Below are 12,670 nucleotides of genomic sequence, written 5' to 3'. Positions count from 1 at the left end.
TATATAAATTATATACTGTACCACATATACACATATACATAATAAAAAGTTATAATCCCAAAATATTTTAATAATATTTTTTGATTTTTATCTTGCTCGTACAATCAGATCTTCATCATACTACCCTGGACTGCAAAGAGAAATCGATTATTAAAAGATACGTTATATAACAAGCAATTTAGATGTATGAATAAATTATATTTCCTGTACACGTGATAATAACTGCCATTGTGCAAGAAGTCTATTTTGGTAAAAGTGCTTATTCTAAATGTGAGATTATATCAAGTTATTGAGTATTATAATTATGTAAACATATAAGTACTCGCAAATGCAGTGAAATATCACATTTGACAGAATTAAATAATAAAAAGTTATAATCCCAAAATATTTTAATAATATTTTTTGATTTTTATCTTGCTCGTACAATCAGATCTTCATCATGCTACCCTGGACTGCAAAGAGAAATCGATTATTAAAAGATACGTTATATAACAAGCAATTAAGATGTATGATTAAACTCTATTTCCTGTACACGTGATAATAACTGCCATTGTGCAAGAAGTCTTATTGCAGATGTTATTAGTATCGAAAATATATTATTTAAAACAAATTCTAAAATTATATTAGTACGATAAGATAGATACAAGCAATATTTCGATAAATGTGCTTATTTTAAATATGAGATCAAATTATTAAGTATTATAATTATGCAAACATTTAAGTACTCGCAAATGCAGTGAAATATCACGTTTGACAGAATTAAACGTCAAACAAAAGGCATATTTACCCCTTTATGAATAGCGAGTACACCATCTTCCTCCCATGTCAAAATTTGTATGTAAGCTTTGCCATCTTCACCCACTGTCACGATCTTACCGGTACACTTGCTGTTCACCAAGCTTCCAGAAATGACGTCGCAGTAAGTACCAGGTTGCAGGCAGGTAAAGAGAGTCTGCTTCAAGTCAAAGTCATCACCATTGATCGCGATAAATCCGGCATTTCCGCGACAGAAGGCGATTTGGTTCTGGCCATTGTCCCACCAATTATTGATACTGGTTTTATTGACGGCATTTCGGAAGCGCACCATATTGTAAATCTGACGCCACCGATGCTCGCAGATCCAGCCGTTGCCACAGGTATTATCAGAATTAATAATCGGAGACAGAGTGTTTCCGGCGGAGTCGTGGGGCGGACCTTCGTTGAAATCGTTGAAATCGAAGGAGCTCATAATACGCGGGGTTCCATAAGGGTGCGCCAGCATGAAGGCGACGGCCATCTGCAATACGCGATCGGTTGCCATTGTATCCGCATAAAATTATAACTGAGTTTCTTTATCCTTATTTAATTTTTTTGATTTTTGATTTCTCTGAAAATTACTTACCTTGTATAACCTCGATGACTTGTAGGTGAGTATGTTGGAGTTGCTCCGTTGAGTGTCATGATTGTCAATAAATATCAGGGCATCCTGCGATGGTAACAGCCCCCAAGCTTCTCCCCAGTTGACGAACCATTTCAATTGATTGTGTCCTGTCAAGGCGTTGCTGATTTCCATGCCATTCCGGAATTCCGTCACCCCGCCAAAACTATTGTATTCATACTTGCTGATTGCTTCACCGCCGTAATCGATCACCTCTTGAAATATGTAGGGTCGCGTATTTACGTCAAAATGGTGCTCGGAATTGAGATTCTTCAGCCGAGAATAAATCACTTTTAGATCATTTGGCCACATATGTTTAGCTGCGTCTACTCTGAAATCCAAAAATCAATGGAACTCTTTTATATTTGACAGATTCGTACACACATCTTGTTTTGTTAATATTTTTTTTAACTAAAAATATTATTAGTATATTTTTGTTGTTGTTTTAAAATCATAAAACTATTTTAAAAAATCTATTTTTTTATAGAAATTTTATAGAATATCGCGAAGAATATTTGAAAAATATCGCAATAAAATCACATAAATTGCAAGAAAATTCTGCATACCGAAAACCGGCGACTCCAGCTTCGATGGCGTCGTTCATAAAATCGACGATCTTCTCCCTGACAAATTCTTTCGACTGATCAAGATCGAGCAGACCGGACAATTGGCAATCCCGCACGTTCGTTGCATTCTGGTAATTGTTAATTTCGCATGGTGCGTGAAAATCAACTTTTGTGTACGGTACTGCTTGATAACTGAAGTTGAATGTATTCGCTGTCGAACCGCCGGTACCCACTGCTACTTTGTGTTCGCCGGTCATATGATTGAACACCACGTCGACGTAAATTCTCACACCGGCGTTGTTACATCTACGAACCATATCTTTGAATTGCTCCGACGTACCCGATCTCGTACGCCAGATGTAAGATATAGGCTGATAGCGCTCCCACCATGGTCTGTTGTCTACAATTACGTTTTCTTGTACCGGAGAGACCTATATCAATTTATAGGAAAATTATTTATTCGATTGTATATTGCGAGGGTTGACGTATTTGTTCTCTTCTTTTTTCTCTACTTATGCAAAAAATTTATTTCTTAGAATAATACATTTTAAAAGCATAAATCTATAAAAATAATTAATAAATTTAACATTTTTTTGAATTTATAGTTTCTTTGTATGTTCAATACAATATATTTTTTTAATTCCCAGATTTTCCCAAAAAAAGAAATAATATTAATTATAAAACTTTTTGTGGACATCCCACATTGTAATCTCTCCGAAATTTACCTGTCACTATCTACTTCTAATCTGACTCTTCTCTTTTTAGTATCGCTCACCTGCACGCCACCGAACCCTAAAGGACCCAGAAAATTTTCGCACTCCGCCGCAATGTCTGGCCATTTCCATTCAAAGAGATGCACCATTCCATCGTGGCCGTTCACATAATGCGGGTCTTTCTGAGCAACCACCGCCGATAGTATTGTTAACGCAAACACTAGCACATACATTATGCACAATCTGAAAATTACTTACCTTGTATAACCTCGATGACTTGTAGGTGAGTATGTTGGAGTTGCTCCGTTGAGTGTCATGATTGTCAATAAATATCAGGGCATCCTGCGATGGTAACAGCCCCCAAGCTTCTCCCCAGTTGACGAACCATTTCAATTGATTGTGTCCTGTCAAGGCGTTGCTGATTTCCATGCCATTCCGGAATTCCGTCACCCCGCCAAAACTATTGTATTCATACTTGCTGATTGCTTCACCGCCGTAATCGATCACCTCTTGAAATATGTAGGGTCGCGTATTTACGTCAAAATGGTGCTCGGAATTGAGATTCTTCAGCCGAGAATAAATCACTTTTAGATCATTTGGCCACATATGTTTAGCTGCGTCTACTCTGAAATCCAAAAATCAATGGAACTCTTTTATATTTGACAGATTCGTACACACATCTTGTTTTGTTAATATTTTTTTTAACTAAAAATATTATTAGTATATTTTTGTTGTTGTTTTAAAATCATAAAACTATTTTAAAAAATCTATTTTTTTATAGAAATTTTATAGAATATCGCGAAGAATATTTGAAAAATATCGCAATAAAATCACATAAATTGCAAGAAAATTCTGCATACCGAAAACCGGCGACTCCAGCTTCGATGGCGTCGTTCATAAAATCGACGATCTTCTCCCTGACAAATTCTTTCGACTGATCAAGATCGAGCAGACCGGACAATTGGCAATCCCGCACGTTCGTTGCATTCTGGTAATTGTTAATTTCGCATGGTGCGTGAAAATCAACTTTTGTGTACGGTACTGCTTGATAACTGAAGTTGAATGTATTCGCTGTCGAACCGCCGGTACCCACTGCTACTTTGTGTTCGCCGGTCATATGATTGAACACCACGTCGACGTAAATTCTCACACCGGCGTTGTTACATCTACGAACCATATCTTTGAATTGCTCCGACGTACCCGATCTCGTACGCCAGATGTAAGATATAGGCTGATAGCGCTCCCACCATGGTCTGTTGTCTACAATTACGTTTTCTTGTACCGGAGAGACCTATATCAATTTATAGGAAAATTATTTATTCGATTGTATATTGCGAGGGTTGACGTATTTGTTCTCTTCTTTTTTCTCTACTTATGCAAAAAATTTATTTCTTAGAATAATACATTTTAAAAGCATAAATCTATAAAAATAATTAATAAAGTTAACATTTTTTTGTATGTTCAATGCAATATATTTTTTTAATTCCCAGATTTTCCAAAAAAAAAAAGAAATAATATTAATTATAAAACTTTTTGTGGACATCCCACATTGTAATCTCTCCGAAATTTACCTGTCACTATCTACTTCTAATCTGACTCTTCTCTTTTTAGTATCGCTCACCTGCACGCCACCGAACCCTAAAGGACCCAGAAAATTTTCGCACTCCGCCGCAATGTCTGGCCATTTCCATTCAAAGAGATGCACCATTCCATCGTGGCCGTTCACATAATGCGGGTCTTTCTGAGCAACCACCGCCGATAGTATTGTTAACGCAAACACTAGCACATACATTATGCACAATAATGTCGCGAACTATCAGTCACCGAGATATATAACCGTGCCGATCAGCTTGTCCGAAGGTCAATATTGCCTTGCTATGCTACCGCACGTGATGTTTTCACCGGCAACTCCTGCGGCTTATATTGTATTGCGCCATTGGCCGTGCTGATAAAACATGTTTATCGCACGAATCGATAAATGTCGCAAGCTGTCTAATTAATTAAAATGGTCTACTTATGTAAGCTGTCTAATTAATTACAATGGTCTACTTAATCGATAAAGTGTCAACAGTCAAGGTTGCAGTTGTAATAATATGTACGTAAACGTGCGTTATCTGACCGTTGTTATCTCGGGACAGTACGGCAGAAAAGTGCGAACTTAACTGGAGGAATTTTATCGGAAACTTTAAGAGAAATCGGTATTTTCTGAATAAATATACAATTAAAATTATATATATATAACTTGATTTTTTATTATGCGAATTACTAAATTTCTTGATATTTATATTCATTTTTTTCTCTCTCGATCTCTCTTTATTTTAAACTTATAGCGCAATATGGTTTATTACTCTTTAATAAATAATAATGTTTTTTATGTGTTAGCGAATTTTTGGTGTGATAAGATATCCGTTAAGATTTCATGTATGTTCATATATTTACTTTTTTGTTATATCGACTAAGGACAGATACCGAGATGTGGTCTCGCGCGATTGTTCTTTCAAAAGGATCGGTTGTATTTTGCTGCAACAATTTTAATGTTTTTTCTTAGATATGTTAAACTGATATTAAAAACAGTAGAGTTTACGGCATACACAAACTTTACTGTCAAACTTCAATTTGTTATATCTTCTAAACTAATGCCTCCACTTGATTTTTGCGGGAAATTAATCACGACAACCTCCCCTACAATATACCTAACTGACGATAAAATCAATAAAGTGTGACTTTTATGCATTTTATCTTCTTATTAAATTAATATAATAATAATTAAAATATAATTATAAAACATTATCATTTGTTGAGAAAAAGTAATAAACCGTGCGCTGCAAATTTAAAAGAAAGAGAGATTAAAAGAGAAGAAAATGAATGCAAACATCATATAGTTCTCTATATTATTTAGTACAATAACAGTAAGAATATTAATTGCAGTTTTACATTATATATTTTGCAAAATGCAATATTTGTTTCTTGGGATTCACATATCGCTTTAATTGGTATAATACGTTTTGATAATGAAATTACCATCATAAATTTCTCTCGCTTCTGATAAACACATATTTGCGCTCTGTTCTATTTTTCATGTATATAATTATAGTATTGTGTGATTAGGAAACATTTGTGAAATGTGTGAAAATAGCTGCACAATCATTCGTGACAATTTTATCTTTACAAGGTATGTTTATTACGCATTTTTTGTGTTAAAACTACATTCCGTGCACATTTCTCTGTGCACATGCAAAAATTATGCTTAGTTGTACATTTCTTATTGACCAAACAAATTAATTACGTACTAAATTAGAAAGTTATCATATTACATCCGATTGCAGTAGGCATTGAGACAAATACGGAGGAATGTGTAACACTTAAAGTAAGATTACATCAAGTAATTTTGAAGCATATATTGGGCAATACTGTGCCCCAAAAGTTTCACCTCTGGCGTGACAAAATCATCTTAACCTGCAGAATAATAAGTTTTAATTTAATTAACTTGAGATTTTCCTGTACTAAAAACACTATAAAAACAGAGAACATGTTCCGCAAAAAAGTTATCTAAAAGAAAGCTGTCACATATTAAGCTATTCAAAATAATAAAATAATAAAATAAAAGTCCACCTAAAATCTTAATTTGTCCAGGCTTTGAAAAATTCTAACAAACCATCTCTGGATATTTTTCTGGCTATTCAAAGCTAATCTCAATTATGACGTGTATAGTATTATTTGATATTTCGCGCGATATTTGCACAAGCATATATTTTGATTTAGATAAAGTCTTAGATAAATTTAAATAAAGTCTTACATAAATTTAGATTTATTTTTTTTTTTTAAGATTTAGATAAATTTAGATAATATTGAAAAATGGGCTCAGTTTATCTCTAAAGAGATGTTTATCTTAAATATTGTTTTTTTTTTGCAAATGATACGTATCTCTACTAAACTTGAAACTTATAATAGACAGGAATTGCAATATATTTGTGTGCGCAATGTGATATTTATCTCTATAAAGAAAGCAATATATTCGCATGTATTTTTATTCGATAATACATTTACATTTGTGCAGTCTACATTATTTTGTGCTAGTCACGTGCGGGGAGTCATAAAATGTTGTTTTCCCAAGTTTATTGACCGCGACGAGCCTCACAGTTTCGCCTGTAATCGTACAAAGCTTTAGATAATGCATAATCGTGTGTTTGAAATATTTCGGCTTATCGCTTCTTATCGTACTGACCTGTATATGAAGAGCGAGCACGCCTTCCGACTCATTTGATAAAATTTCAATATTAGCGCGACCATCGTCTTCAACCACCACTGACTTTCCCGTGCATTTCCCGTCGACCACGTCTCCCGTTATGACATCGCAATAAGTACCGGCGGGCAATCCAGTTTGCAACTGTTCGCGAAGATCTCCCTCGACGTTAAAAGCGGTGAAACCTTTAGAGCCGCGGGAGAAGGCGATCTGATTGTTTCCATCGCTCCACCAGTTCTCCACTGGCTCATCGTTGACCAGATTGCGGAATTGGACCATGTGGTAGATCTGCGGCCATCTGTGTTCGCAGACCCAACCGTTGATGCATTGGCCATTGGAAATTTCAGGCGAAATGATACTGCCATCCGAATCGGCCGGTGGTCCTTGACTGGGATCATTAAAGGCGAAGGAGCTCATGACTCGAGGATGACCATAGGGATAGGCAAGCATAAAGGCTATTGCTATCTGCGATTAATAAAGAATTTGTATTATTATATTAAAGTATCTCGTTCGTACTTATAGATATCTCGTAGCATCGAACTCTACCTTGTACGGTTTTGGGTCTTTATGCGTTAGAATAGTGGATCCGCCGGCACCATGGCCTCTCTGATTATCATGATTGTCAACCATAACTAACGCGTCATCGGAAGGTAACATTCTCCAAGCTTCCGGATCATTGAACGTTCCCAGCCTCGACAATTTGTCCTGACCACGGAACATACTACCCAAAATTACTCCGTATTGAAACTCAATGACATTTGCAAGTCCGTTGTACTCGAATTTGCTAACGGCCTCGCCACCAAGATCTATGACTTCTTGATAGATATAAGGTCGCGCAAACGGTAAAAATCCACCTTCTGTTGACAGACCTTTGGTCCTGTTGTAAATAACCTCTAGATCTTGTGGCCACATGTGCTTAGCTGCGTCAATGCTACAAAAATATTAAAATAGGAAAAAATTCAACAAATTTTTTTAGCATGTATTAATAATAATTATAAACCATTATGGTAGTGGAATGTGTTTATCAATAAAAATCGCAGAAAAGCGCGCGTAAAAATCTATTTATGATAGTGAGAAATATTCAAATTTAATAAAATAAAAAGAAAAGTAACGCGATATTATTTTACAAATAAAAATTGCAACATTGCTTTTTGTAAATCATTATCATTATTATTATCCAAGAAGTGTATGTGAATCGTAATTAATTTGTGAGTTTTCTCAACAGGATCGTGCATAGGATCATGCAAAGTTGCATCGAGAAATGCAAGATTCTCCATGCTTTTTGCTGTTCTTATTGCAGATGTCTTATTACAGAGGCCGCTAATTCCGAATATTTTTTATTTTGCAAGCGGGGTCGGTAGCTAACACGGCTTTGGTCAGAAGTTCAACATCCCAGACAGTTATTTCCATGCCAAATTATGAGGAATCAACTCGTTAAATTAATTAACGCTATTCAATTAAAATTTTTATTATTCGCTCCTGGATATCGCGAACTTCGTTGAATTTAATCGCATTCGCGATCACCTCTGTATTTGTTAAAGGGGTTCTTCGTGCTGCCGTGTTAATGCAACACGGTAGCTAACGCATCAAAGGTCAAAGTTCATTGCAACCCGTGGAAAATGATGCGACGAAGTAACGTTATTTATTTGTGTTGTAATTTACCTGCGGATAACACGCGATAGTTAGAATAGAGAGAGTTAATTTATTTACGAGCTGCCGCGACTACGTATTAATTGGCCGAGTTATTTAAAATGCCCAAACCATTGCTTATATATATTTTGAAAAGTATTTATCGCAATAGAATTTCTATTAATTACAATATCGTATATGCGTATTATAAAAGAAATAAAATTATTGCTACAATTATAAACCGGACACACGTAATTTGATTCAAGTAAGAAGATATAGACGTAAGAAAGATAAAATTAATATTACAATTCTCATTACTTAATGAGATTATGACTTCCTCGCTTTCTTTACAGTATACCGTTTCAAATAATATTACATTGCAAATTAAAGATATGATATTAAATCGTAATAATTTCATCACGTTACGTCCGACACATTCATAATTTCGCGCAAACGAAACATTATACATGAAGAAAAAGAATTTTGCTGTCGCTGCAAAACAACATATTTTATTTTAAAGCTAATATTTATCAACATTTTTCTATTTTATTAATAAATAAATGATAAGAAGATCTTGTTGAGTAAATTTATGTTTGTAGCAATGCAAATTAAAATAAAATAGTTTATCTCATTTATAGTGAAATTATCACTGTTGTATTGATAATAAGAATCAATCTATATTATCAGAAATAATATGGATATTATAAATAACGTGCACATTTTTAGAAAAACTATTTTCTGGGTATCATAAACAGTTTTTATATAATAAATTATTATATAAATAATATTTATATAATAATTAATCCAAAATTTGCTACGAGAAAATAAAATATGTGCCAGGACAAACTTATTTCTTCTGTACATGCATCGTGACTTTAGCGCACTTTTGTACCCGTCAAGATTTCTTAATACACGCGATCAACGCCACATTCCTTTTTGAGATATGTGCAAGACATTCGCAATCCGCGGATGCGAGATGCGTAGCCGCAGTCCCCGTAAAGACGCCATCGCGCTCCGTTATCATTCCCGACGCATATATCGCTCTTCCGGTTGTAAAGCCACCGGTTCGGTACGAGAGATGGTACGATTTCGCTGCGGGTTACAATTACGACGGAGATGCGTAATTAAAAGCTGATGTCTCTCATTTATTAATGCTACCAGACGAGTCAGGCCACTGCAGCGCGGCACCGCTCTCGTCCGGTTTAATGTTAAATATCATCAGTCTTTGGCGCATCCTTGATGCAAGAAGAAGAGAAAGAAAAAGAGAGAGAGAGAGAGAGAAACGGGGATGGTGCTGCAGAGTGTGTCTCGCGAGTTTACTTTTCATGCATGGGGGTGAGAGAGATGGAAGATTTTATGCCTCATCGCATATATATATATATATATATATTTTGCCGCAAAGGAATGTGCATCCGTCGTACGTTGATATTGCGTGCAGATAGGGATTTTGCATAAGCGCGATCGTTATTGCAAATGGCTTAATCAATATTATGTCTTTTCTGCTTAATTAAACTTGGGCAGATTGCAAAAAGAATATGAATAATACACTACCACAGGATTCGTTATCATTAAAAAGCACATCATTGAAAAGCAGCCGATAAAAAGAAAAGTCTTTTAATATTTTTCATGAATCGAATAATCTTAAAAGTCCTAAAAGTGTTTTAATATCTTTTATGAGTCGAATAACTTTTACATCAAGGAAATCAATCTTTCCGTCAATGATTCTTGATAAAAAAAGGAGAATTATATTGCAAATGTATAGAATTAAATATATGTATAGTTACCGCAAGCCAGTGGCTCCAAGATCGACGAGCTTATTGAAAAATTCAATTATTTCACTTCGCACATGATCCTTCCTCTGATTGAGATCATGAAGGCCGGACAATTCACAGTCTCGAACCTCGGTTGCATTGTTATAATTCTGGATTTGGCATGGAGGTGTATGGAAGTCCTGTGAACTATACGGGACTCCCGGATAACTGAAGTCTTTCGGATCTGCTGATGTGCCACCGGTGCCGTACGCGGGTTGTGCGTCCGCTGACATGTGATTAACGACTACGTCAACGTATATCTGTACACCGACTTTTTTACACCTGTTTACCATGTTCTCAAATTCGGATTCGTTTCCGGATCGACTAATAATGTTATAGGACAATGGCTGATATCTCTCGTACCAGGGTCTGTCCTTTATTATGAGATTCTCATTTATGGGAGAAACCTATATTTATAGGAGAAATCTCGTTTTATAAGAGAAAAACGATACAAATTTATCTTGTATCATATTTTTTAAAGTACATATATATACACACACACACACACACACACATACGTAGTTTTTAGCGCTAGAAACAGCACTGATTCTAATTTTTATATCCACCTCTCAAAAATACAGTTATTATTTTATGTTAATGTGTGAGAAAGAGAGAGAACGATCTTAACAAAAATAATTTTAATTTACAGGGTAAGTTAGATAATTTTTATTGTTCTTTGTTTTTTTATTCATATTTAATATATGTATATTATTTGCTTTCAAATTATTTGAAACAAAATACACTCGCGTCTGTTAATAATTCGTAGATGATTTGAAGAAATAAATTAAGAAAAATGTAAACAGAGATATATAAACACACCTTGATACTGTTATAAAAAGATAATATAAAAAATATTTATTATTCTTACTATTAAAAGATACTTGAAGAATATTCAAGTATCTTTTTAAATAAAGGGGATATAATAATGTTGAAACATCTTATCTTATCTACTATATTCTACTATACCTCTTAAGTGTTTTTCTCGAACACTTTATCTTAATATTTTCATACATAGATTATTTAGAAGAATTTTTCGATTTGTATAAAATTAGTTAATAATATTATTAATATCTAAAATTTCATACACAATAAAAATAATCCATACGTCTTCATTATACATACTTGTACACCACCGTAGCCCTTTGGACCAAGGAAATCCTCGCATTCTTTGGCGATGTCGTTGAATTTCCATTCGAACAAATGAACCATAGTTGTTCTGCCATCCACATAATGCGGATCCTTCTGGGCGAGTGCGATCGCCAGGAAAGATGTAAAAATTAAAACGAAGAATGACATCGCGATGCCAAACTTGAGAATTAACTGTAATGCTCTGAGTTTCCACGCTCTGACTGTAATGGTTTGATAGTTTCCACGCTCTGACTGTCAATTTATAGAAAACTACATTACTGATAAAACTTTTCCGCTCGCACGATTATTAATCATGATAGATGGAAGTGACGCGATAATATAATGTATGTCATTAGTTAATGTTAATACAGCAAATTAATAATCGTCATTACATATGCCATTTTTTTTTTTTTACGGAAGCGACATTAATTATTGATGGTTAAGGTGATATCGTGGCAGGTAACAATTGGTTATTATGGTTCAATATTGAAAAATTAACGATACCGTATCGTGCAAACTGTTTGGAAAATAGCGCAAAAAAACATACTTGACGTACATTATATACGATCTTTCTCATAAATATTAGTCAAATTTAAGTAGAATTCGTCCAATATATATTATTTGCCTCTCTTTAAATCTTGTTCGTATAATATCGTAGTGAAAATCGTTAATTCAATTGTATCTTTTTTTGGTAGCGTCTGGTTGGAATTATCAGCCTTTTTAAAAGGCCATTCACACTGACGCGACAGCTTCAATAGCAGATGGCAGGATTGATAAATCGGGACAGACTAAATCTCGCGATATTTCATATCATAAGCATAATCGGGATGCTGGAAAGATAATTATTTGCGATGCGCCTACCATCTGACGCTCTTAACGAGTCGAGTCGATCAGGAAACAATAAGGTCGGCAAAGGCACGGGTGCGAAATGTCACAATAATATTCATCGATCTTTTTGACGTAACGCCTTTTGCTTTTTATTTCGAATTATTTGTCTGCGATTTATCATCTCGTTGATCGCTCAGCATTTGCCACGCGAGCCGCGCGAAGAAATACGATGGAGCAAATAAGAATAGCGTAATCCATGTGTTGAGCGAATTACGCGATGCGTGCGAGAGATTTATGCAAAAAAAAAAAAAATAACGTGAATATCATTGTAGTCG

General features: G+C 34.8%; 1 protein-coding gene across 4 annotated transcripts; it reads right to left on the bottom strand.

Moving 5' to 3' along the window:
• Nucleotides 1-13: 13 nt before the first annotated feature.
• Nucleotides 14-12,618, bottom strand: LOC115239117 (alpha-amylase-like). Of its 4 annotated transcripts, XM_029813475.1 has the most exons (9): nucleotides 11,502-12,618; nucleotides 10,353-10,786; nucleotides 7,486-7,870; nucleotides 6,922-7,404; nucleotides 4,318-4,509; nucleotides 3,557-3,987; nucleotides 3,031-3,321; nucleotides 788-1,277; nucleotides 322-452 (listed from the first exon to the last, which is right to left on the bottom strand). In XM_029813475.1, exons 1-9 carry the CDS (start codon nucleotides 11,673-11,675, stop codon nucleotides 438-440), a joined length of 2,895 nt encoding a protein of 964 aa, XP_029669335.1. In that variant the 5' UTR covers nucleotides 11,676-12,618; the 3' UTR covers nucleotides 322-437. The 4 variants fall into 4 exon arrangements, with proteins under 4 accessions (XP_029669333.1, XP_029669334.1, XP_029669335.1 ...); XM_029813473.1 differs by lacking the exons at nucleotides 322-452; nucleotides 3,031-3,321; nucleotides 3,557-3,987; ... (3 more) ...; nucleotides 10,353-10,786; nucleotides 11,502-12,618 and adding exons at nucleotides 14-130; nucleotides 1,382-1,748; nucleotides 1,984-2,414; nucleotides 2,759-2,930 and having other exon boundaries at nucleotides 788-1,276; XM_029813474.1 differs by lacking the exons at nucleotides 3,031-3,321; nucleotides 3,557-3,987; nucleotides 4,318-4,509; ... (2 more) ...; nucleotides 10,353-10,786; nucleotides 11,502-12,618 and adding exons at nucleotides 1,382-1,748; nucleotides 1,984-2,414; nucleotides 2,759-2,932 and having other exon boundaries at nucleotides 321-452; nucleotides 788-1,276.
• Between the last annotated feature and the right edge of the window lie 52 nt (nucleotides 12,619-12,670).

This window comes from Formica exsecta, unplaced genomic scaffold (genome assembly GCF_003651465.1).
Source record: "Formica exsecta isolate Colony F162 unplaced genomic scaffold, ASM365146v1 scaffold365, whole genome shotgun sequence".
NCBI lineage: Eukaryota > Metazoa > Arthropoda > Insecta > Hymenoptera > Formicidae > Formica > Formica exsecta.
This window is presented reverse-complemented; position numbering and strand designations above follow the sequence as displayed.